At 31.6% G+C, this 27182-nt stretch overlaps 4 protein-coding genes across 7 annotated transcripts; 2 read left to right on the top strand and 2 right to left on the bottom strand.

Annotated features, from left to right (window-relative positions):
• Window positions 1–6960, top strand: LOC123698707 (acid-sensing ion channel 1C-like). The gene is made up of 12 exons (XM_045645458.1): window positions 1–31; window positions 853–1012; window positions 1239–1317; window positions 1411–1529; window positions 1688–1802; window positions 2630–2808; window positions 3218–3235; window positions 3331–3436; window positions 3739–3890; window positions 4474–4598; window positions 4678–4965; window positions 6807–6960. Exons 1-12 carry the CDS (start codon window positions 1–3, stop codon window positions 6908–6910), a joined length of 1476 nt encoding a protein of 491 aa, XP_045501414.1. The 3' UTR covers window positions 6911–6960.
• On the bottom strand, window positions 6953–16912 carry LOC123698478 (heterogeneous nuclear ribonucleoprotein M). Of its 4 annotated transcripts, XR_006752410.1 has the most exons (14): window positions 16785–16912; window positions 12666–12856; window positions 12115–12277; window positions 11936–12038; window positions 11695–11812; window positions 11460–11606; window positions 11027–11365; window positions 10632–10857; window positions 10431–10543; window positions 9902–10037; window positions 9668–9739; window positions 7850–9178; window positions 7308–7403; window positions 6953–7056 (listed from the first exon to the last, which is right to left on the bottom strand). XR_006752410.1 is itself a non-coding variant. In XM_045645122.1 (12 exons), the coding sequence occupies exons 2-11, from the start codon at window positions 12846–12848 to the stop codon at window positions 9684–9686; spliced, it is 1560 nt and encodes a 519-aa protein (XP_045501078.1). In that variant the 5' UTR covers window positions 12849–12856; window positions 16785–16912; the 3' UTR covers window positions 8733–9178; window positions 9668–9683. The 4 variants fall into 4 exon arrangements, 2 of the variants coding, with proteins under 2 accessions (XP_045501078.1, XP_045501077.1); XR_006752411.1 differs by lacking the exon at window positions 7850–9178; XM_045645122.1 differs by lacking the exons at window positions 6953–7056; window positions 7308–7403 and having other exon boundaries at window positions 8733–9178; window positions 11936–12014.
• A 2180-nt stretch (window positions 16913–19092) lies between these two features.
• On the top strand, window positions 19093–24014 carry LOC123698468 (integrator complex subunit 3 homolog). The gene is made up of 5 exons (XM_045645102.1): window positions 19093–19252; window positions 19446–22037; window positions 22131–22256; window positions 22493–22621; window positions 23308–24014. The coding sequence occupies exons 1-5, from the start codon at window positions 19178–19180 to the stop codon at window positions 23371–23373; spliced, it is 2988 nt and encodes a 995-aa protein (XP_045501058.1). The 5' UTR covers window positions 19093–19177; the 3' UTR covers window positions 23374–24014.
• A 1298-nt stretch (window positions 24015–25312) lies between these two features.
• Window positions 25313–26901, bottom strand: LOC123698470 (hsp70-Hsp90 organizing protein 3-like). Its single transcript, XM_045645105.1, has 5 exons — window positions 26476–26901; window positions 26206–26359; window positions 26030–26130; window positions 25832–25955; window positions 25313–25726 (listed from the first exon to the last, which is right to left on the bottom strand). The coding sequence occupies exons 1-5, from the start codon at window positions 26719–26721 to the stop codon at window positions 25623–25625; spliced, it is 729 nt and encodes a 242-aa protein (XP_045501061.1). The 5' UTR covers window positions 26722–26901; the 3' UTR covers window positions 25313–25622.
• Between the last annotated feature and the right edge of the window lie 281 nt (window positions 26902–27182).

Below are 27182 nucleotides of genomic sequence, written 5' to 3'. Positions count from 1 at the left end.
ATGACAGCCCTATTACAAGTTTTACCCCATTGTAAGGCTGTAGGAGTACAAAGCAAAAAATACTGGCTTATTTCTAATTCAGTAATTGTGATTGCCTATGACAATATTCCGTTACAATATCCACAAGGCATATTGAATATCATTGTTTCCAATACAAATAAAAATATTATCGTTGAATCTTGAATATTGATATTACATTACGATGTCGATTACCTACTAAAGAAAAGGAAAACCATAGAGTGGATCTGTAAAATAAATAATCATAAACTGTTTGATTATTGTAAAGGCGTAATAAATCTTTAGAAACTTACATAAGTTACTAAACTTTAGCGTTTAAACTTAAATAGGTCCTACCTATCAAAGAAATTGGCTTGTTTTTGATATATGTAACTACAAATAACAATACGTATCACGATATCAGTATAAAAATAGAAGATACGATACGTACGTATTGTAAATATATTGCACTGCATAATATTATAGTCTAAACTCTAATTGTATGTTACCTATAAACCTGCTCCACGCCTTGCACAGAAAGTCAAAAGTACTTAATATAACGAGTTATAAGAATATAAAACACCTACTCTATTTACGGTAATATAAATAAAAAATAACCCACAATAAAAATCCATACCACATTGAGAAATCACACACAGACAGACACACTGCACCCGCTAAATCTCCAAAAAGTTATTTCATCCAGGAAATTATGAATCAAAAGCTCTATAGCACTTTGGTGCTTATTGAGAATATAATATAATTATTTGGATGTTACCTATTTTTATTTCCCTCAGAATATTTGAATCTCGAGTACGCTTAACTACATTATTGTTTTCCCTAAATTTGTTTCAGATACAATGATCAAATTTAAGAGAAAGATATCTTTGTTTAAGAGAAAGCGCGGCAATTACAGAAGAAAGGAGGTGTTTAATTACATAAAGAATGGATTACGAAACGCTACGACTCACGGCCTATCTTACTTAGTTAATGATCGCATTTATCTGTTTGAGAGGTTAATTTTGAACGGCATAGCTTTTTAAAGATACTGATTTTATTTCTAAAGTATAAAATAAATTGTGGTTTAATAAAAAAAAAAATTGTGTTTAATTTGTGGTTTATTAAAAAAACTTGACTTGAAACAAATTATTAAGGATATTGTAATATACTTCATAATCTGTTTCCTACGATATGAGTATTGTTATTAGTTATTACGTTATTAATTAAGCATTATTTTACAGAATTTTTTGGCTGTTTAGTTTTATTGTGGCGTTAGCGTTAATATTTTTACTTCTTATAGCTCAGTATCAACGATTTATCGTAAGTATTTCTAACTATAGGTTTATAGGAAGGATGACCTAAATTATTCCTATATTATTTACTACTATTATTTTATAGATTGTGTTTGTTTAGGAAGCTCCTACAGTAGTGAGTGTTGACATGGACTACTTTGATTGGAATATTTCTTTCCCGGCCATTACTTTATGTCCACTATACAAAGTGAATATTCCTACATATAAAGAAGTTATCAGGTGAGATAATGAAGCAATTTATTTTATACTACAATTTATTAATTATATGAACTTTAATTATTTTTAACAAAACAACATAAGACTATAAAATATAAATATTTCCGTATAATCTATGTATTTTTTCTAATGGAATTAACAGTTACAAATTTAAAATCTAGAAAAAACAATAGCCCTTCAGATCTGGCTTCGGAAGGATATTTATGGGCCATAATACACACTAATATACAAAGCTTGGAATATGTCAAAATGGACGTGGCTGATGAAGTTGTTACGGTAAATACTAAATACAATTCTGATAGGTATCAATTGGAAACCAAAATCTATAAACAACTAGCGGTCCGCCCCGGCTTCGCCCGTGGTACATATTAACGTTTTCTCTACATAAGAACCATCCTCGTACTTCAAGGAATATAATAAAAAAAGAATTATCGAAATCGGTTCAGCCGTTCTCGAGTTATGGAATTACAACGAAAAGTGGCATTGATTTTTATATATTAGATATAAATGTGCGATATGATATTTTTTTTCATACTGATGTGTGATCCTACTAAGAACAACTTCTATGACCTCTTAGTATCAATTACCTACGTTTCAAATGCATTTCAATATAACGGATTAATTTATTTTGAAATTTAAATGCAAACATTTTTTTTCCTAATGTAGATTAAATTAAAACCTGTGACAAAATTGTACTAAATCGATTCAAGCAAGCGAGCAAATTGTTTAAGATATTTGCAAATAACAAATAACAATATTATTTTATTAAATATTATTTTAATCCAATATTATGTATTAAAATAATACGACTATTGTACAAATATCATCGATTTTCGTAATATTCGTTTAATACTTAATGATATTTGAACTGCTCTGCGTGTTAACAAAACTGTTGATTACTACAACTTCATTCAACGGTAAATGATTGATTCCTGTCCCTGGGAAGAAAACTGTTTTCGGCCAGGCATATCGCTTAGTCTGAATTTATGTAGTTTTGAACCTTTCAGTAACTCATATGACTATTCATAACAATAACCTGTGTTTGTGTAAAGTGAACTTATAACTTACCTATATCTAAATAAATTGTAAATTTATTATTTAAGGTTTATAAACCTGAGGAATACGCAGAGTTATCAGCAGCTGTCTTTAGGAGTTTTGAATTTAATACAATAGAGGCAATGGTTACAAAAATAAATCACCCTGTAACGATAACGTCGGCCATGACAGAAATGGGAATGTGCCATGTTCTTAATTCAAATATTGCCGTTTACGATCAACCAAGGTAAGACAAACCTAGACAAACCAATATCATTTCTTGTAGGTATTTATCTTGTATTTATGCTAACCAATTCTTCACTACATAGTATAAAACAAAGTCGCTTTTCTTGCCCTATGTATGCTTAAATCTTTGTAACTAAAAAACTAGTATTAGATATACATTTATGTGATAGCGTATGTACCTGTTCTGCTCCAGTCTTCCGTAATTCAGATTAAATTATCGATTAAGGGCTTGTTGCAAGTTTTAACACATTCAAGGTCCTTTATAGTACAGGAGATATTGACCAAACTGATATTTTGATGTGCTCTCAATTCATGTCTAGTTTATTAATATGAAGTCTAGGAATGTCATCTTTGGTAATAGAATACCTACCTATATTAACAAACTTATACTTAATAAAAGCAATGTAAAACTATTCCACCCTCAAGATGTATGTATAGTTATTATAACGGATATATTATAACATTAAATCAATTGTACTCAAAATTATAATTCATGCGGGTTCTCTGATATTTAAATTTTCAGAGTATGGAAATCCAGCTCTCCGAAATACGTCAAAAACAACATTGAACTTTCCATTTACGACCGGGATTTTTTTCTAGAGATTACTAATTATGCTAAAGTTTATAAAGTAAGTAAGATAATAATCTTATATAATATAATCTAATAAGATTCGCTTCTCTTTGTATAAAAGTGTCATACAGAACTACTTACAATTATGTTTGTGAATTGTAACTTGTAAGGTATTGTTTTAAGAGAAATTATCACACCACCGCGCCATTACAAGAATATTTATGTTCGTATCGTAGATATTTTTGTACCGTTACGCTTAAAAAAGTGTCCCTTCTAAGTTTATTAAAACCCATTTAAGTATACGTTATAATATGCAATGTATTTATATTTTAAAAGGGGGATCCCCTGCAAATTTTCTAGGTTTATATTCACGGCCCCGATGAAGTTATCACGGGCACAACATCATCTTTCACTTTCGATGTGGAAGGCTGTATGTCTTTCGGTCTCACTGTCTGGACTACCAGAATATCGGATGAACTACGAGATATGCCATTACGGATAAGAAAATGCAGGTTATGATAATGCTTATTAAAAATCGCCTCGATGATGACCTATATTCCTAGTTTCTAAAATATTTTATACCTTCTCCTTTATTATGGGGTTGTACTTAATATGAGATATCTAAATTTATATCGTGCCTGATAAGAGTTATAAAGATCAAAAGGTTGCGAAAATCAGTTTTTCGCAAATATTTTGCGACTTATTTCACGGAGGTCAATAGAGGTCATAAAAAAATTGTTTGTCAAGAAAATGTCTATGGAGAATGTTTGTAATTCTGATGTTGTACCTAGTAAGAAATAAATATAAATATAATAAAATAGAATAAAATTGATACATTTCCTAGGATATGTTAACAATATTTTTATACATGTCACAAATCTCGTCTAGAAATAACACATTTCCGGTGAAACATAGATAATATACAAAAAATGTCTAGCCGATTTTCTTTAGAACTTGTATAGTAGTAAGTACCTAGTATTAAGTAGAGTAATTATGTGTGTTGTTGTACATGTATCTAGTATTATATTGTCACCAGAGGCTAGTTCTAGCCATTCGTGATTGAAATGTAATACCTACATATTATATTGGTTTTAGATTTATCGACGAACCAATTAGCGAAAGATACCCAATATATTCGTATAGTCATTGTCTCTTAGAATGCAGAATTATGCTAGTCAATAGATTGTGCGGTTGCGTTCCACATTTTTACAAAACTTTACGTGAGTATAAATCTTCCTGTCATCTTTTGACCACCAGTTGCTTCTTCTGCTATTCTATAACCTGTTTTTATTTTTCTAGCTCATGAAAGAATTTGTCATATACGGGAACTAAAATGCGTGCTCCATTATCTTAAGGATATTGTAACATTAGCACCTGCCGAAGCTCCGTTAGAGCTACGTAACACTCAGGGTTTGCCAACTAGCTCACGAGACTGCGGTTGTCTTAGCACTTGTGAATTAGATCAGTATCACAAAGACCGAGAAGATTATATGTCTCAAGACTCTTATGTATTAGAAATAAGAATCACTTCATTTCCAAAGGTCCGAGTCATCAGGGATATCATCTTTAATTTTTACGATATTTTCTGTAAGTATGAAAATTACATACTCATTCTAATAACACAGTTAGGCCAATTAATTATATATTTTTAACCGACTTCAAAAAAGGAGGAGGTTATCAATTCGGCCGGTTTTTTTTTATGTATGTACCTACACCGATTACTCCGAGGTTTCTGAACCGATTTACGTGATTCTTTTTTTGTTCGATGCGGGATGGTGTCGAATTGGTCCCATAAAAATTTTATTCGGATAGGCCCAGTAGTTTTTATTTTATGAGCATTTTTGTCTGTATTTGTAAATGTTGCAAGTGCAAGTTTGAATGCGGTTGTTTTTAATGGAGTTATCACTTATCACTTATATTAAATAAAATTCAAAACAGGCCAACTACTGTAAGTGGCAATATAATAACGCCTAGATCGGTAGCAAAAAACTTGATATAGATAGGGAGGCGAGGTAGCTAAATGGCGTAATTCAACGGCGTCGTCGAGACTTATCAAAATCGAAAGAGAAAATAATTTCGAAAAGAAAAGCTTCTATGGTAAAAACCATTTTAGCGGTGGGTTTGGCGTGTACGGATTTTCAAAAATGTAAAAAAAAACAGTTACTTGGGCATTCTCGAGCGCGTCAGATATTCATACTACGTATGCCCCAAGTGCCTCTGATAACAACGGTATACTAATCTGCCGGTTTGCGTGGTGGGGCTAGGCATATAAATTCGTCAAAAATGCACAAAAAAAAAATTTACTCGAGCGCGTCAGATTTTCGGAAGGGGTGTTAATTAGGCCCCAAGAAAGCTCCCCTTAAAAAAACTGACGATTACGGCATGACGATAAGTTACGATGAATTTTTGAAAATGCAGAAAAAAAAGTCCTTTTGAAATACTCGAGCGCGTCAGATTTTCATAGGGGAGGTTTATCTAGGTATCCTGAAAGCATATTTTCTTAATCTGATTAAAATGTTGGTGGGTTCTCTTAATCTGACCGAAAAAGGTTTGTGGGTTTCTTTTTTTTAATCATCGTTATTTCATATCAATTTTTCTTACCACCCTCAGTTTTCGAGATATACTCAAAAAACCGGGAGTTTGAGTTTTTATGATGCTTCAAGTAAAAAAAAATTAAACTTTGGACAAAAATGAAAAGAGACCTTTTTTTCTAAAATAAAATTACCTTTTTTGTTTATTTAAACTTTTTTTTTGAAAAAGTAAAGTTCGCGACTTACATGCTGCAACGCGTTTTTCGGAAGACGAAATGGCTCCTCCAGACTTCCGGTCATGCGGAAACCGGCAGATTTTGTGTTTTTAGTAAGTTTTAGATTATATTCTACAAAATAAAAATAAAAAAAATCGCGCTCGAGAATGCCGGGTTAACGTTTTTTTTTTTACAAGTTCGCGACCCTATAACTCGGCGGCGTCAAGGACTTATGGTCAGATTAATTAAATTTAGTCTTAAAACACTAAAATCAACCCCCAATATCTTAATCTGACGCGCTCGAGTATTTCAGACTATCGATTTTTTTTTTACTAATCTGATCGTCTATCCTAGGCGCGCGTCACTACATATAGAGCTAAATAGTGAAAGTTTGTTCTATTAGGTCTAAGGTATCTCTCATATCTTAAACTGCCACGCTCGAGTATTGCAGAAAATTCCCCTCTTCGCCTCCCTATCTAATATGATAATGTATCGTGCTTATGATCGTACATAATATTATGTACCTACAAAACTTACAAACCAACTGACGGTAGTGGATACGTATTAAGGCTTACTTTGAATTGCCTCACTTTTCTTGAGCGTACTCGGTTTCTAGGCGTTATTATTCAAATGGCGAAATAATACTATTATTTTTCGATATCAGATAACTTTTTTTTTTCAGTGAAAACAGGTGGCGTCATAAACTTATGTATCGGATGTTCAATAATATCATTGATAGAATGTCTTGTTATATTTCTCAAGATTTGTATTTATGTTTTAAAATAGGTTTTTTTGTGATGAAGAAGCGTGAAAATAAAATAAATGAACTGTGAAAATATCGTTTATTATTTAAAAACAATATTAAATAAATTGCTTATAAATAGATAATATTCATCAGTCTTCTTCACGATCACTTGAGCTTGTGCAAACATCTGGAAAACAAAAGTAAATAATTCAATTCTGTAATAAATATTGGATGTTGTCGCTCAAGACAGCTTGACTTGGACAATAGTATTTTTATCCTAGTGATACAATTTGATTAAAAAAGGACAAGTTATCGACTTTCGATAGGTACAAGTGAAAATTTTCAATAGCAAAGGTAAAGAGTTTCTAAAAACCCGAGTGAGCTGTAAATTTATCAGTGATATATTATTACACAAAAATAGTTAATACAAAATTATACCTTTTCATGCTTGGCCCGTCGTGCGCCTGCACGTAATGATTGTTTTTAAATTGTTTGCTTCGCTATCCCAATACAGTTTCATATCCTTTCCTGCATCTAATTAAAATAACACAAGGCATTAAATGAAAATAAAGTTGTCAAAATGATTTAAGAATTAACTACACGAAAATTAATAATAGATACATGATCAATATATTTACATGTTCATCTGAGGAATAGAGCAGATTAAATTTAAAAATTTGTGAAAACTTCATAAGAATCGCGTTTGCTATCAAATGAAGAACATTTTAAATCAAAGGTGCAGCTCAAAGCTTCGAAATTAATGTCCGACCCCACTTTACACGTAAAGATCTGTTGAACCTAAACAATTATGAGCAACAAACCGCATCGTAGAAACCTTTTTTCCAAAAAGTTTCAACAGTTATTGAAGAGAATCTTACAATCGATGTTGCCAGCTTTCATAACCTATAAGAAGTAAAGTCCGAACATGCAAACCCATCCAATGAAACATAAAATGGAAGGCTTTGACTGAAGACACTTACCGATCTAAATAATGTCAAGATGACCACATTCTGAAGGCGGGAAGTCCTATAATGATTTTCTTTCTTCAGACACCAAAATCCGGAAGCAAAACTGGATTTATATTGGCTAATTTAGAAGTCGATGGTTTCTCAACTCGTACCCGCTAAACACTTTGTGGACAATTTTTTACATCAGGCAATAAAGAAGGCGGCAATTATCACAGATATCTATTGCGTACTCACTTCGATTTTCTATATTCTATGATAAACTAATAATGTATGAACGAAAGGAATAAAATTTAAAATATTCGCACAAAAATCTTGTATAACCCATTAGATCCAGGCGACAATATACAACGAGGCGTGGCGTATTGTACAAAGTAGTTTAGTAGGATAACATTATAGAGGCAGAAAAGGTAGACCACTACTTCAACCTTTATACAAATTTGGTGATATTTAATTCCACCTTAACTTTCCCGAAATCGTCCACAAATATTTCTTGGCGTATATCGAAATGTATACGCGGCAACGTCAATAACTTCAACGCAACGTCCTTCTTTGATGTAGCAACATTCATACATGTATTGGAAGTCATAACTATTATGTATGCAAGAATCATCCGTCGTTTAAAAACGAGAGTCAGTACTTTTCTAAAAGTATATGCAGCACGCAATTTTAATCAAAATAAGTCAAGTTTAAGATCCAAATGAAATGAAACCATAAGGAATATGTATTAAAAATATCCAATAATAAGCAATTAGGCCAATTTCCCTAAAACCCTTCCTAAAATCGAAAATCTTATCATCTTACCGGTGCCACAATTCATATACAATTTTATTAAAAATAATGTTCCAATTTCGCTGAAAACACTTATCACCTTTGAAGCATAAAATAATTCAACAAATTTTACGACGTATCCATTTATTGACAAATCGAGCAAATTTTATTTGACATGAAATCTATTTAAACAATATTAGTATGATGGGAGCGTGTAAGAATATTTTGAAATTGAATAGAATATAGCGCAATAACATGCTAGGAGATCAACCCGCATACAATATTATACCGACAATACCTCACACGCTGACATCGACGGAAAACTATCCTTGACACAATACAATTATTTATTTAGGACCAAGTTTCCAACAGTTTAATAAAGTTGCGATATAATGTAAGACATGGAAATGCATAAAACGAGTGTGGATTCTTATACTAGACTAACCTACGTACAATTCTTGTCAAGAAATAATGTCAATGAACAAAAAAATCAAGTCCAAACTTCTGTTGCAGTAGTGATTAAGACGACGATGAATATTTTCTGACCGACAGACCAACTTCGATACGACTTTCCTGCAAACACAAAAACATTTCATTTATTGGAAAATCCCTTCATATAATCAAAGTTAGTGTAAACAATATTTACAGTTCAACCATCGTCCACTCAATACGACACCACATTTCACGATAAATTACGTAATCATTCTAAATCATACATAATACATAAATTAATTCTTTGCAACTTGGAGATAGGGTAAATTATTCTTATATATGCTAATAATTCAAGACATTGCCGAAATAAATAGACTATACCACAATGACCGCTTGTTGAGACGTAGAAATACTGAACCAATTTGATTTACACCTAGGAAACATCTGGTAATAGAAAGATACATATTTCTTTAATTCCGAAACACATATATCCTAATTCCTAGTTCAAGAAAATGATTTCAAGATCCCAATTAATCACCATAAACACTGCTTGTATGTAAAAAAAAATAACTTAAAATGATAAATGTTATACGAAATGAAATAGAAGTGATAGAAACGCAGTTTACTTACCTCATTCAGGAATGGATTAAAAAAATCTGACGTCAATTGTCCTCCCATCTATTCGAGTCCTGTCAAACATTTCTGTACAGCTGTTAAGGAAATTGACATTCAGTCAAAGTAATAATGCAAAAAATATTAATACTTCGAATTGTCGCAGTTAAATAAATTTTTAATATTTTATGTACGTAACTCAGTACGTCAACACAATTTTCATATATTTTTTCGTCTTTTTTAAAAGGATACTGACTGCTCTCTCTGCATCCCACTCTTTGTGGAAACGCACAATAGCAGTATCAGGTGCTGTCATTTCAGCGAATTTCACATCACCACATTCACTAAACTTCTCACGAATCAGTTGCCATGTCACTGTTTGGGGCAGCTGAAATAAATTTATCACATTATTGCTGTTGCAAAATAGAAAACATTTTAATATCTTCAAATCCATACTAATATCTATTATAAATGAGAAAGTAACTCTGTCTGTCTGTCTGTTACTCAATCACGCCTAAACTACTGAACCAATTTGCATGAAATTTTGTATGGAGATATTTTGATACGGCCGAGAAAGGACATAGGCTAACTTTTATTGCGAAATATGTACCACGGGCGAAGCCACTAGTATTATTATATTTTTTTTAAATTAAAAAGAAAAATTAAAAGTTCGCGATGACATTCGAATCCGCATCTTTTTGCTTTACCGGGGCAACGCCGCGAATTTCTTCTACTCTTCAAATGAAGTTTTTTTTGGCTCAACAAAAAATATTATACTTACATTAGTTATGATAACCATATCTGATTGTTTCTCACGGTTGGACTGTTGGACGGGAGGGTCCCTTCCATAGCCTTGACCTGGTACTGACACATTAACCATTGGACGACTAGACCCTACAATAATTTTCAAGTTGTTATATTAATGCAACTTATTATGTATCTCTCCCAGATATGAAAATATACAATTGAAAGTAAAAATTACCTGAATGTGGACCACTGCTAAGCCCTGGATTTTGTCCTAATACACTATTAGACATGCCCCCGTTTCCCAATACATTAGGACCTAAATCATTAGTGTTCATGCCCATTGAATTAGTGTTCACATTTGCCTGTGCTTGCGTTAAAACTGAACTAACTAGGTCATTTGCTGTGATACCCTGTTGAAGTAGCTGGTTCTGTAAAGCTCCAAGCCCGGTTAAACCTAGAGCCTATAAAACAAAGTCAAATGTGTAAATAGTGTAAAGTGGACATAAAAGTTGAATATCAACATTGAAGTTTACCAACTTCTTGAAAAAAATTACCATTTTTTTCAATAAATTAATTACATACATATTACAAAACATAAGAATGAGAAAATATAGATTAATCTGTTCCCACCTGTAGACTTAAACCACCACCCAATCCTGCATTTCCTCCCAAAGTACCAGCAGTGAGACCAGTTCCCAGACCATTCAGAGCAACACTCGCGGCTGGCACTGCACCTAACACACTGGCTCCTATCGCTGTTCCTGCATTTGCTAGATTCATGTTGTTGGCTGGATTTGGCTGAGGAAGATTTCTGGCAACATCTCTTAGGGGTTCACCATTGGGTCCCAGCCCTAAACCTATACTTTTTAATCCTTCTGGTAACTTAACCTCTGTTTTGTCCGTACCCCTATCCATGCGAACTGTCATTCTACGTTCATACAACATTTGTTTGTCAAACATTGATATAGCCTAAAAATAGAAATAGAACATTTTTTTTTTTTTTTCAAAAAAAAGATCTGAAAAAATGTATAAGTGCATGTTTACAAGGAAAAAAATAAAATACCTGAACAGCTTCTACAGGATGATCATACTCAATAACAGCAAAGCCTCTGCTATTACCATCTTTATCAATTGCTAAATCGATATTACGTACTTTTCCCGCCATTTTAAAAACCTCTTTTATCTTTGCTCTATCAGCTTTGTAATCAAGCTAAAAACAGTACATAAATTATCAGTAGATAGTTACATCATCTACATCATATGTAACTAAATTTAATAACACTCAAAAGTAGACATACATTGGCAACAAACACTTTCTTCACTAGTGGCGGTTGAACATTGATTGACTCCAAAAACTGTAGACTTAGCCCATATGTATTGAAATTCTCTGGCTCCCGTGGCTTATTCATTGCCCAACTGTTTATAACATTTAAATATTCAAAGTATTCATAAGAAATTCATTAATATAATGACATTAAATAAAGAGTATCAATAAGCTGGATATAAAAAAGATAAAACTTAAACATAATAACAACTCACCCATCCTTCTCATCTCTATTGTTTCTACCTCCACCGCCGCCCGTTGATCTTGAATTATTATTTCTGTTCCTTTCATTACCTGTCCAATTTGCAAACGAATTTCCTTTTTTACATATTTTAGAATAAGTTTTTTTTATATATCTTCTAATTAATAACTGTTGAAGGCAGTTTTAACTTACCTGTTTCTTCTTTCAAAACAAGTTTGCGTCCATTTAAATCATAACGATGCATTACAAATAGTGCTTTCTTCATTGCTTCAGCATTTGTAAATTCAACTACTCCGCAGCCTCTGGGTTTTCCATTATCATCACAAAAAAGCTCCACATATGCAACATCTCCAACCTAAAACAATTATATATTATAAACATTATTTGATCAATTGATACCATAATCAAATAATTCATATCTTTCAATTTATGCTCATGAATTATGTAATAATTTTAATAGATAATAGATGAAGATTTTAAGATTTGTACAGATTTAGGGTCAATATACAATATCATAATATGTTGTATGTCAAATACAAAACATTTTGTTGTTTTAGATTCGAGTAGAGGAAGATGAGTGACTCAAATTTTAAATTATAAAACCAATTTAAAGGACAAAGATAACATCAAAAACCCTAACAACTATTGTTTCTACATCAATGTCTTGGGTATGATTATATTTAAAATGATAAGTCTGCTCTGGTGTAGGTTAAAAAAAAACGCTTATCTGCTTGCTTGTTTACCTTTTCCTTAAATAGATCCTTCAGTTCAGTCCAGCGAAATTCATAAGGTATGTTAGAAACAAATAATCGTTTCCCATCGGAGCGTTCTCTGTCCCCGGAGCGGTCTCGAGTTGCATCAGAAAAACGAGAAGGTCTATCACCACGCCTGGACCGATCACGTTCTTTCTCTCTATTGTTATCCATCTGTATCTCTAAAATTAATTAAGTATTAAAACAACTTCAAAAACACATTACAATTTCCAGTTGTACTTGATTAACGACGCCGGTTCTAAACCTAGACAATAGTTATAGAAGAACCAAAAAAAATATATTTGTTCCAGGTATTTTTATAGCATTTTTTATGACCCTGAATTTGGCAGACAGGAGACAAAATGTAATTTCAGATTGGGATATCTCTAAGCGAAATTAAGTTTTACGTGTTTACCTAATTGGCAATTGTTTGTCGTTGATTTACCTACAGGTGATAATTAAGAAAATTTTATTTTATTTTCTTTATTTTTTTTTAAATAAAAAATAAAATTTTGGGAAGCTCTCACCGTGTTCCCAGTTGTTTGATAAATCTGAAACTTTCAAATTTAGTTTATTATTGCATTCTGAAAAGGTGATATCAGTTAGTTTTTTCATTTTGGCTCGGAATATTCTGGGACGTATATCTACCAGTAAAATTAATTATCAATGGAAAAAATAATAGACATAATTTCGTCTTTAAAAAGTCTAAAGGTGATATTTTTTTAATTTAAAATTTGTCAGTCGGATCATAAGATATCCTAATTTTTAAATTTTGATGCCAGATATCTAAGTGAAAATTAATCAAAATAAAAATCAAAAACATGTCATGTCTTCATCTAATATATAAAAATCAATGCCACTTTTCGTTGTAATTCCATAACTCGAGAACGGCTGAACCGATTTCGATAATTCTTTTTTTATTATATTCCTTGAAGTACGAGGATGGTTCTTATGTAGAGAAAACGTTAATATGTACCACGGGCGAAGCCGGGGCGGACCGCTAGTTTTTAATAAATCTACAAATGATATATCTCAGATTTTATAATTTCTCATTTATTTATTGAATATGCTCATCTTTTGATTTTTTATCCGAAATGGAGAATATCAGGCATGCATTATTCTTTTTTTTTATTAAATAAAGAAAAACATATTATCAAGGCAATTCAACTGTTAATATTCAGCCCATAATAAGAATAAATTATGGAATAAAATATTTTCAGTCTTTATATCATAGCCCGGTCGAATTAGACCTTTGCAATAACAATAATTCCTACAGAGCTAAATTGTGGTAGGGTGTACCATAACAAATAAAGTTTTAAAAGTACAAGTTTTAAGATCCCATGTGTGCAACAAAAGTTATTCGGAGTCAAAGAAAAACGGACAGGACGGTAAATTTTATAAAAAAAATACCTCAAATAAGCACTAGATCTAATAATTATTCTGTACAAAAATGATCTCCATGTTTTCTTTCCCAACAGTTACGAGAGTTTAGAGGGTGTACCTATAAACTCACCAGCTTTCCACCAATAATTTGGCTCTGTAGGAATTATTGTCATTGCAAAGGTCTAATTTGACTGGGCTACGATATAAAGACTGAAAATATTTTATTCCATAATTTACTCTTATTATGGGCTGAATATTAACAGTTGAATTGCCTTGATAATATTATGTTTTTCTTTATTTAATAAAAAAAAGAATAATGCATGCCTGATATTCTCCATTTCGGATAAAAAATCAAAAGATAAGCATATTCAATAAATAAATAAGAAATTATAAAATCTGAGATATATCATTTGTAGATTTATTAAAAATGAAGACATGACATGTTTTTGATTTTTATTTTGATTAATTTTCACTTAGATATCTGGCATCAAAATTTAAAAATTAGGATATCTTATGATCCGACTGACAAATTTTAAATTAAAAAAATATCACCTTTAGACTTTTTAAAGACGAAATTATGTCTATTATTTTTTCCATTGATAATTAATTTTACTGGTAGATATACGTCCCAGAATATTCCGAGCCAATGTGAAAAAACTAATTGATATCACCTTTTCAGAATGCAATAATAAACTAAATTTGAAAGTTTCAGATTTATCAAACAACTGGGAACACGGTGAGAGCTTCCCAAAATTTTATTTTTTATTTAAAAAAAAATAAAGAAAATAAAATAAAATTTTCTTAATTATCACCTGTAGGTAAATCAACGACAAACAATTTCCAATTAGGTAAACACGTAAAACTTAATTTCGCTTAGAGATATCCCAATCTGAAATTACATTTTGTCTGCTGTCTGCCAAATTCAGGGTCATCATTTTTTAAATTACCCAAGAAGCTTATATCCTCTAATACACTGGAGATTGCACTATGACCATTAACTTGAAACAAGAAACTATGACATTCAATGACGTCAGTCATGTTATTTGTCTCTTTCTGTCGAGTGACCACGCTGGTTTGTAAATTCAGGATTTTTCAAAATAGAAAAAACTAAAAATCATGGTCTATAAATAATAACGACATATATTTTTAACAGTATTTATATTATAATATTATGGTCATACTTTATAGGTAGGTACATACAATTTTAATTGGTATAGAATGATAGTTATAAATAACTTTTGGCTACAAAGCTTGGATATGAACCGATATATAGCATTAACATCCTTTGTAAATAGAGGAAAGTTGTGTTTTGCATCAGATGCTGTTTACCAAATTGTTAGCTACTCAGATCTTCTTTTTAAACGCGTTGCTTCGACGGGTCAATTTCAAGCCAGAATCATCAAAGAAAAACTGTTTATAGCAGCCTTGCACAAATTTCAGCTAACTTTACAAAGTTTATTTTTCAAAAGGTATTTTTTTCTGGGTCGTAATCCTCAGTAACCTTGATGGGCACATATATTTCTTTTTATTTTACTTTTTGGAAATCTGAAATACGTAAAACAAAAAAATATGAGGTAAGTTAAAAAAGTATAAATTTCAATGTAAAAACGAACAATCTTATAACTACACTAGCTGCTCCGCGAGGTTTCACCCCCGTAGCTCCACTCCTGTTGGCCGTAGCGTGATGATATATAGCCTATAACCTTCCTCTATAAATGGGCTATCTAACACCGAAAGAATTTTTTAAATCGGACCAGTAGCTCCCGAGATTAGCTCGTTCAAACAAACAAACAAACAAACATACAAACAAACAAACTCTTCAGCTTTATAATATTAGTATAGATGTGAGTGCAATACCGATGTCATGTGTTGTTTCATTACTAGTAACAATCTTTAAAATGGTGTTCTAAATTTTCATCATAATATTGTTATTACAATATATTCTCTTCGCTATCCATAAAAACTCGTCATCATGGTTACCTTACTTGTTAAATCTGTTTATTGAAAACTTGTTGAAAAATGATAAAGTATTAGGGAAATAACAAATTTAACATGACTGCTTACTAAAATGATGCTAAATTAGACAATTTTTGCCATTGAAATGATTCTAAACAGGTAAATGCAGGAGTATTGAGGAATATTGTAAATAACGTAAATATACACTTGCCTGTGAAATTCTATGCCAGAATTTGGTGTCCAAACACTTCTGCAATTTTGCACAATACAATGCATTCTTTATATTCGGAAAATATTCATTAAATAAGCAACAATATAAACTTAAATATTCGAAGCGACGCAATTTTTTTGACACACATGCCATATTGACAAAGTGAGAGTTGCTACAATTTCATTATGGTGACTACCCATAATCAGGGAGTATCGCTTTTTAATAATTGGTTCAGATACTTAGTTTATTTAGCATAAATAATAATTGTCTCATCCAACAATGCTTCTGAATGACGTTGTTGGCAATTTATCAACAAACTCATGTACAAAAACTAACCTTTTGCACAGAATATTACAGCATACATAGTAGCCTTGGGAAAACTTCGTATTAACAGTGGCAATACCAAGTTAGGTGTGAAAGTGATAAAAAACATGAACTGGGCAATATTTTCTTGTTACACGTCAATGTTCATACCGAAATCTCCAGTGTATTAGATATAAGCTTCTTGAAATTACCTAAAAAACCATAACTCCTACACAAATTGAAAAACGTAAACTTACTTTTTCACTTGGTATTAAACAATGTGTGATTAGCGCAAAATTTTTATGTTGATTATTGATACTCGTTGGAAGTTGTTTTCACAGAGCAAGTAATAGTTGTTATAACATATAACAAAATGGCGACAGCGGTAACCCAATGACTAATTCCTTAGAGCGTTTTCACATTGTCCGGTCCGATATCGGATATCGGAAGCCGATAGCCGATATCCGATATCGGACACAATTTGCCCTTTCACATTATCCGATAATATCGTCCCGATATCATGAGTGTTGCCAGAAACTGGAAAAGTAGATATATGGAGAATTAAAAAAAAAAACAGTGGATGCATTTATGTTACAAAAAATAAACTTTATTTTAAATAAAATAAATAGTAATAAATAAACTATGTTTTTCAAACCGGTTTAATCTGCTGACTGCGGAGTTTGGATTTGTACCCTCTGCAGAGTCAGAATCTAGTTTCAATATTCAATTTCATTGTGAGGCTTGTTTTTTTTATATGCTGTTTTTCTTTTTTTAATAATAGAACATGTTGTGTGGTCGTAGTGAATTTTAGAACTTTTTTATATTAAATCATGTACGACTGTTATGTTCATAAACAAATAAAATAAAATAAAATTCAACTCAGTATTAAAGTGACGAAACTGGCAAATATAAATTCAAATTACATTTACAAATGTAGGTGCTGTTATTACAATTTTATAGTGCTAATAATAATATATATATTATACCTATAAATAATAGGTAGAATGTACATCATTCTACCTATTATCTGAGTGTGCAAATATTAAACGAAATAAATTAAACTAAACTAATTCTTCGTTGTCACAGATTCCGCAATGTAATAAATTCTTGAATGTCATAAAATTGTTTCTCCATTAACTATTTCGTCAGTTTCTTCTAAAATATGTCATACTATTTTTGTTGATTTATTGTACATGTTGGAAAGTGCAGTATATTTTGATACCTCGTTAACATAATATGCAAATTTACTTTTCCTTTCTTAAAATATTCTGGGTAGTATTTAACAAATATTATAACTACCCCTTTCTTTCCAAGCTAGTACCTATTTGAAAAATCAGTAGATCACCCGAAAAATCATAAGGTCTAGCAACACTGGTCATCATGGCAAACTATAATAAAAAACTTTATTTGTTGTATTTATTATATTTGAGACGTAAAAAAAGATATAGATATTTTTGTTTACTTCAGTTCAGCCAATTGCCGTATATTATAGGACGGTATTAAAATAGCTCCCGTAAAAATAGTATTTTTAATGCCTTTAAATACTTAAATGAATGTTTTCTTAATCTTAATAAAAAGGTTTAAAGTAAATGAAAGGATTTTTTTTTTACATTTAGCGCCTAGAAATGACTGAAAATACACAAACTAGTGCTTTTTTTGCTGTTGGTATACTACCTTTTCGAAAATTGAGTTGGTAACACTGAACATTATCGTCCGATAGTTCACGGGAATATCGGTGTTGGCTCCGATATCCGATATCGGACCGGACAATGTGAAAGACAGGTACCTAAATCATACATTTTACTTAGCCTCCGATATCGGATATCGGCTATCGGCGCCCGATATCCGATATCGGACCGGACAATGTGAAAACGCTCTAATTTCATTGCGGTAACCTCCAGCAATAAACCTAGTACATAAACAGACAATATTACGGATCAGGATGTCTCATGGATGTCTATTGTCTATTGTCTATTTTATTGAAATACAAATTATTCAATATATTTTAAATATGTAACCTAATTTTAGCCTTCAATTGACTTGTTAGTTTTTTTTAGTTACTGTTGTATAGTTAATAGAAATTATATTAATTATTACATAAATAAATATTTTGATTATGTATTTAAAAAAACGGGTCGACTTGTTTCAAGATGTTTGTTTTTTGTTTTATTTATTTTTGTGGAATTGTAGTGTTCGCAAACGATTTTTATCTGTGATTATTATATTATAATCAAGAAGCTTATTATCTAATACACTGGAGATTAGAAGTTTCTTGATTATAATAATTGCATTAGGCCGCCTGTCCACCTGCAAGAAAACTTCCGCGAGAAATGTCCGACAGCAACTTGCAAGTCTAATTCCGCGTTTCCACCTGCAACTAGACTTGCAAGTTGCTGTCAGACAGACTGTCGGACATTTCTCGCGGAAGTTTTCTTGCAAGTGGAAACGCGGCCTTATGACGCGGTCCACTCGCGGTCGCAAACAGATCATTTTCTTAACGTTGGCAGCTCTGCTCACTATATAGATCCTATGTATAATTTATTATCTGTGGTGATTGTATTGCTTATATATATTTTTTTCACCTACGATGGCCATGCAGGCGAGCTCTGCTAAATTATTATTTAAATTGAGGATTTAAATATTCTGAGCTATGGAACAAACAAAAGCTAATTCACCTAAACTTTTTGTGTGCACCGCTATAGAAAACAAGGATGAAATTGAAGAGGTACTTTTTCTAATTTGCAGTTACTAACAAAGATTTACTTAGTCAGCCATGTAAAATTTTTTATTTTCCTATTGAATCCGTGGCGGCGCTGCGGTTTTGTGGCGCGAAATTTAATATCTCAAATGTGCATTACTTTTGATGAATACATTACATTAATGTTTTATTTATAAAATAATTAATTCTTTTATTTCAGAGATACGAAAGAGCCTACATCTTTTTTCAATCTCTTGTAGCTGATTGTAGTGAAAAGGAAGCTCATGATGCACTTAACAATGCTGTTTGCAAAAATCATGAAGATGTGTCGCTGGGAATGCTTATGTCAATTCTCACTGAGCCACATAATGCCACAAAATGCTATAGAGATCTTACTCTAATAACAAGAGATGGTCTAACTTGTGTTCTTAATAACTTGTCCAATTTGATCTTAGAAAGGTATTTAAAATTCCAAGATACAACACGGAATCAATTATTATGGCTTGTAAAAGAAATGATAAGAAATGTTGTAACAGGAGTGGATAGTGTTTGTTGGAATTTAATGCGTTATGCATCTGGTGGTGACATCACACCTAAAAATATTTTCTTAGTAGAATCTCTTTTGGATATTTATATTGACAACAAAATGTGGCTTGACAAATTCCCAGTACTAATATGTATGGTGGTATATACATATTTGAGATTAATCGAAGATCATAATATACCACAACTTATGGCTCTGCGACAGAAAGAAGTCAATTTTGTGATAGCACTCATAAGGGAGCATTTCAATGAAGTCTTAAGCTTGGGAAGAGATTTAGTGCGTTTACTCCAAAATGTTGCAAGAATTCCTGAATTTAATCAATTGTGGCAAGATATTCTTTTAAATCCTAAAACACTATCACCAACTTTTACCAATGTACTACAGTTATTACAAACACGAACTTCTAGAAGGTATTTACAGTCCAGACTCACTCCAGATATGGAAAGAAAACTAGTATTCTTGACATCTCAAGTACGATTTGGGCATCATAAAAAATATCAAGAATGGTTTCAACGACAATACCTAGCAACACCTGAATCTCAATCCTTACGTAGTGATATGATTCGTTTCATAGTAGGGGTTATACATCCTACAAATGAGTTACTGTGTTCAGACATTATTCCGCGATGGGCAGTCATTGGATGGCTACTTACAACTTGCACCTCAAATGTTGCAGCTTCAAATGCAAAATTAGCCTTATTTTATGACTGGTTATTTTATGACCCTGAAAAAGATAATATCATGAATATTGAACCTGCTATACTCGTAATGCATCATTCTATGAGATCTCATCCAGCAGTTACTGCAACCCTTCTTGATTTTCTCTGTCGCATTATTCCTAATTTTTATCCATCATTTGCAGACAAAGTAAGACAAGGAATTTTCAATTCTCTTCAACAAATTATTGAAAAGAGGGTTCTTCCCAATTTACAACCCCTATTTGATTCTCCAAAATTAGATAGAGAACTACGCACAACTGTAAGAGAGACTTTTAAGGAGTTTTGTAGTAATGGTGAAGGAGTTTCTGGATTAAGGGAAGAAGGTATTGAAGATCTGCCTAGGGGTGGACCTGATGAACCAGTATTTTCTGATGATGAGGATGAAGCCAGTCCAAATATTGGAGAAGATACTGATGATGATGATTTACCTCTATCAGAGGTTCGGGCAAGAGAACGTCCAGAACTAGCAGCAGCTTTACCTCTAGTTTTACGGCCATTTGCTGAAACCCTCCTTGATGAAAGAACAGCAAGTGCAGGAACAGCTTTGCTTAGCGCATGCTCTCCACCAATGCCTACTGCAGTTGCACTTGCTGATTTATTTGCTGCTGCCGTACAAGATATTCCACCCCCAAAAATAAGTATAAACCCTACTACATCAGAATTGGAAACTATTCTTAATAATCCAATATTCTCAATGTTTAACTATCTTAGTGGCGATAGTTCTGATTCAAAGCGTAAGTTAATAATGGAAGCATTCAAAGAGATGTATGCACAAAGTTCTGTTCCGAGTTTAGGTTATTGTTTATTAGTTTATTTAAAAATTTGTTATGAGAAAGAACGCCGTGCTGAACGAGATCCCGCAAAAAAGAGAAATGTTAAATTTAAAACAGATATTTATAAAGATTATTGTAGTAATTTAGAATTAAAACTTGCCGAGAGTTTAGCTGATGATTTTGAAAAGTGCCAAGAATGTGACGCAAATGTTCTTGTATGGTTGATACCAGATGTATACAGAGAATTTAAAGATCAAGTTCAAAATCATATCAGATTATTGCATATTATAGTATCCACATTAGATGCTGGACAACTACAGCGTCTAGTGTGTCTAACATTACAGGGAAACTTAATGATGTTTAAATCTGACGATATAACAACAATGTTATCTACAAGTCTGGGCTGGGAGACCTTCGAACAATATTGCTTATGGCAACTTTTGACAGCACATGAAATATCAGTTGAAGATGTTTTACCAATTATACCCAAATTATCCTACAAGGATCATGCAGAAGCATCAACATCGGTATTGCTCATGTTAAAACAAGAAAGACCAACTGCAGATGTTGTGAGACAAATGTTCTGCAGATCTTTGGACGAAGATGACTCATTTGTTGTGTCTACTGTCATGTATTGGTGTCAAGATTATGAAGATAAAGTAGCTGATCTTTTGGCCGTTTTATTAAGTACACGATATCCAGGTACAAGTCCAAACAAAAGAAAACGTCCAGGAAAACATAACATTCCACCAAACGCGCCGCCTTCCGCTGAATTAGTAAGTATTTAAGAAATTCTCATAATCATGAATAATTTTTGGAAAATTTAATATGTACATACAAAATTCAATAAAATAAAAATTTCTTTACAGGTATTAGGTCACCTAGAACAAATAAGAGTATGTTGTGTGGAGCAGAATGATATGTCAATTTTTAACATGGAATGTATGCAGAAAGCATTGCAGCACTCGCAATCAAATAGTAGTGATAGTTTGAAGGTAAATATATTTTAATAAGCAATATTAATAACTTTAAATCATGTCTGTGTTATGTAACTTAGAAATACAAATCTCACTGTAGCAAGCTTGAATCTGTAATAATAGCAAAGAAAAAATCCATTAGACAAATCTTCCCTGTGATATAAAAACAAAAGTAGGTGTAAAACTGCCTTATATGGAACTCTAAAATAGTAGAATCAACTGCATAATAATAATGTAATGTGTCGTTATTCCAGAGACAATACAGTGACCTGTTCTTTTTGGCTTGGCAAGATGAATTACCAATGTTGAGGAGAGCAAGAAAATTAGCTTCAAATTCAATGCCATTAAATCAAAATTTACATTCATCAAATGAGGATAGTGAGGTAATATAACTTATTTAGCTTTTTACAAGCTTATTATGGGATCAGATCTTGCCGTGTGTGAAATATGTCCTGAAATATTTATTTTTAAGTGAAGCTCCTTTAGACGCGTTGAGAGTAAAATTTCAGTTCGCGTCATGGCAATGCCGTCACGTCACGACGATTTTGGCATATTTGAATCTTGCCAAAGAAATTTTACTTCTGACACTTGTACTCCACATAAGCTCTGTTTTTTTTATTATTTGCCTATCATTCTTTCTGTTTATATACTTTGTTTCGATTTATCTCTAGAACAACTGAACCAATTATAATCCAATTAGGACAATATTCCCGGTATCCCATGGCATCATTGTTTACAAAAGATTGTTTCAACAAAATAACTTGCAGAGACTTGTGTTAATATTAAATTTCATAATTCCAACAATGAAATAATGTTCACTTATTTCGCTATTACTATTTTTGAAGTGAACTTCTTTAGGCGCGTTACGAGTAAAATATCAAGATCGCGTCATAGCTATATCATGGAGTAAGAAGATAATTTTTTTGTCGTCAGACGGAGTAAGACGACGATTTTGGTATGTTTGAATCTTGCCAAAGAAGTTTCACCTCTGACATATTTTTTATACACTATGTTGCTAAGTAAGGAAATAAAATGGTAAATGTATAAAATTTTGAAAATCATATTTCAGGAGGAAGAAATCGTCAAACCGAAGCAGGCAAAACGGCGAAAGAAAGCTATTTCAGATAGCGATTGACTTAATAATATATATATATATATATATATATTAACATGTGTAGTAATATAAACACCAAAGTGCGACTCTACAATAAATAGTGTACTATGTTTGTTTGTTACCTTATATTGTCCACATGGTGCAATTTTAAGAATAATAGTTCATTAACATTTTAATCAATATTATAGTAATAATAATTCACATAATATTACTATGTAATATTCATGTTATTATTTGATATTATATTATATTATAAATGTTGCCACAACTTACGTTATTATTACGGTAAGGATAAGTACATGTTAATATTTTTTTAATGAAACAAAAGTCACACAAAATGTTACTGACACCTTCTAGAAGGAGGTATTAAGTAGGATAATGTTTTCAAAATACACATAGTAAATAATTGTAAGGAGCATGGAAATATTGCTAAAAATTGATAACACTTTTACTTAAGTTTTTGTAAATTTGTCACCATCGCATCTGTAGAAGTTGTAATATATATTGTTATACAGATTATTTTTATTTTTCGTATATATAGTGTTGGACTTATGTTAAGTATAAGGTACAAGACCAAGAATTTTAAGTAAATAATATTATATTGTATTAAAGCAATTTTCGAAATACATTTTACACTAGGTTCAATAAAGTATTTCCCCATATATCCAACGTTTTATTTATATTTAATATTTCCTTATTGAAACAAAATATTAGTAAATGTCTTTTATTCTTATCCAGTAAGTACAATTAAAATTAGAGTAACAATAAAATAACAAATAACAGTAAGACGCCTTTGAAGAATGTCCCAAATTGTTTATAAAATCTATCTTATAATTTAACCAGATACATATTGTATAATATAGAAATTTGTAGAAATACAGGAATATGTTCAAAATATTAATTAGACATGTACACAGTAATAGCTGAGTTTTCTCAACTGGACTATTTACATATAATTAAAACCTAATACGCAATTTCAAAAGTCATCAGTTGCAAGTTGTAAATTTTTTTTCAAAAACATGAGCAAAGAGCAAAGTCATCTGATCTCATCTCAACTGAAAATAAGATCAGAAATGCATATTGCTATATCACAATATATTAATCTAGAGTAACATTTAAATGTAAAGTCAAATAAAAATTTGTATGAAGTGTAAGATACAGGGTGTACTTGTACTACAAGGGGTGCATCCGATACCGATACCGATATATCGGCGATACTTCGGGTTAGCCGATAACGATACTTTTTAATTTAAAAATGTAGTGTAAACGAGCGTGTTTTCTCGTCTATTCCGTTGCAAACGAGGCATGAACTATGCTCGGGGAAACCCCGTGCTTGCGAGTATGTTAAGTTGTCCCAATATATCGAGAGATTCAGACCTATTCGTTTTCTGGCGCAATGACAATGTTGTTTTTTAAACAAAAATCTTATCAATATTAATTTAAATTATAAAAAATTTTAAATTGCCTAATTATTAACCGATGTCTCTACTTTTTATATTTATAAAAGAAAAATCTGACTTGTGATTTATTGATTACTAGCTTTCCGCCCGCAGCTTCGCCCGCGCAGTCAAAGAAAAACCCGCATAGTTCCTGTTCCCGTGGGATTTCCGCGATAAAACCTATCCGATTTCCCGGGGTAAAAAGTAGCCTATGTCCTTTCTCGGGTATCAAAATATCTCTATACCAAATTTCATGCAAATTGGTTCAGTAGTTAAGGCGTGATTGAGTAACAGACAGACAGAGTTACTTTCGCATTTATAATATTAGTATGGATACCTTCATTTTTAAATTCACAGTAAGCGTATCGGTATCGTATCGGCGAAAAGGCGTATCGACGCATCCCTACTTAACATAATCTTACAGAATCACATGATTTCACTTTATAATCAATAATTACATATGTAATAAGGTTATAGTATTAAACATAGGAATGTATGTTAACAATTTCTTGCACTCTACATTCAGCAATTTAAACTTTCAATGTGTATTTGATATAAATATGTATTTGCAGATTATGATATTCAGATTTTTTTTAAACTAATACAAAGAGTTAACATTTAAATCATATCCATATTTTTACAAATGTATGTATATGAACAAAAAAACATTATGCAGGGTAATTATTGAAAAATATTCCATTAATAATTTACAAGAGTGATGATGTTTTAATGAAGATGATAAAAATTTAAATATGATCCATCACCATAACACTTGTTTTATACCTAGTATGAAGGTAGTAACTAATTATCTACTTTTATAATAAAGCTTTACTATAGCTGTTTGCCTTGCTTATACCTTTGCCTAGCTTGAGCTTTACTGTACTTTGTCTTTTTTTCAGGTATTGTTTGTTCATTTTCTTGCTTTTCATCTGAAACTGTTTCATAAAATTATAGTAAAAATATATAAGATAGGTACTCATAGTAACTGATACAATTTATCTTAGTATAATTTTTCTTTGAATAATTAAATAATAACTTACTTAAATCAGGAGGTGGTTGTAACGACTTTCCTGCACTCCACGCAGTCATAAGTGTTGCAGTCTTTCCAACCGCAAATCCGATACCCGACAGGGCAATTGAAAATGCTACCATACTTATTGGATTCTAAAAAGTGTCATGCTCATTCAAGTACTAATTAAATCATATTATTCACTTATTTATTTATATTAAGTACTTACAGTTAATGTAGGATTTGCAGTTAGTGTGTAATCCAGAATCACAACAAGAATTCCTATTATTAAGCCTATACATGTACATATCCAAATTGTGTTTTGGCTACCTAAAATTATTAAATTGTTATTGATTTATTTATTTATAATAAAACCTCATATTTTCGATTTAGAATATTAATCACCTTTTAATTTCTTTTTCTGTAATTCAGTAATGCCTCTAATAGACTCCATTAGTTTGGGATTATGAGGTTCCAGTTGTAAAGCCCGTGTATAAGATATTATAGCTTCATCATATAAACCACTGGCAGCTTCTACTTCTGCTCGCCGAAAATAACCCTAAATGAAATAAAATTTATTTAATATATTCCTCCAATAAACCCGATAAAACATTTTTGGTATGTCTTCAAATAGCATCATAATATATTCCAAAATCCTAGTAAATATTCAAGTACCTTTGCCCAATTTGGTTGCAATTTAACAGTTTCGTTTGCATCCTGTAGTGATAAATAGTGTTGATCTAATTTTAGAAATGCAAACGATCTATTGCTATATAAGATATAATTATTTGGTTCCATTTTTATGGCATGAGTATAATGCAGCACAGCTTCGATATATTTTCCATCTTTGACACACTCGTTTCCTTTGATTTTAAGTTCTTCTACGGATAATTGCGGATTTTCTTTCTTTGATTCATCCATCGTTAAAACTTAGTTATATTTTTAATTATCAGTGATATTGATGGAAACTATTTATTTAATAAATCTAAGATGCTTGTATATTTAATGTGTATGAAAAATTAAAAATTATGTTTGACTTGATAATTTGAAATGAATAAATAAATTATAGAAATAAATCTGCACATCGCATTCAAGATCTGATAGGTGACAATTGACATTGATATTTGATAGATGTCAGTCGGACAGTCTATGTCACCTTTATATTTTTTTTTCTCTCTTTTGAGGCAAGATGGCTCTTCTATTTGCCACACAGAGTACTTTTTTATATATGAGAAAATTTGCCAATAACAAGTGAAAATTTAGTGGAGTGATTTCGTACCCAACACATCACACACATATCTGTGATAATGTGGTGATAATAATAAGACGTCATGGCAATGGTTAAATCCACAGTGTTTTGAAAGCCAGGCAGATAATCGCGG

Source organism: Colias croceus, chromosome 16 (genome assembly GCF_905220415.1).
Source record: "Colias croceus chromosome 16, ilColCroc2.1".
Classification (NCBI taxonomy): Eukaryota; Metazoa; Arthropoda; class Insecta; order Lepidoptera; family Pieridae; genus Colias; species Colias croceus.
The sequence above is the reverse complement of the archived record's forward strand: the minus strand, read 5'-3'. Positions and strand labels throughout refer to the sequence as shown.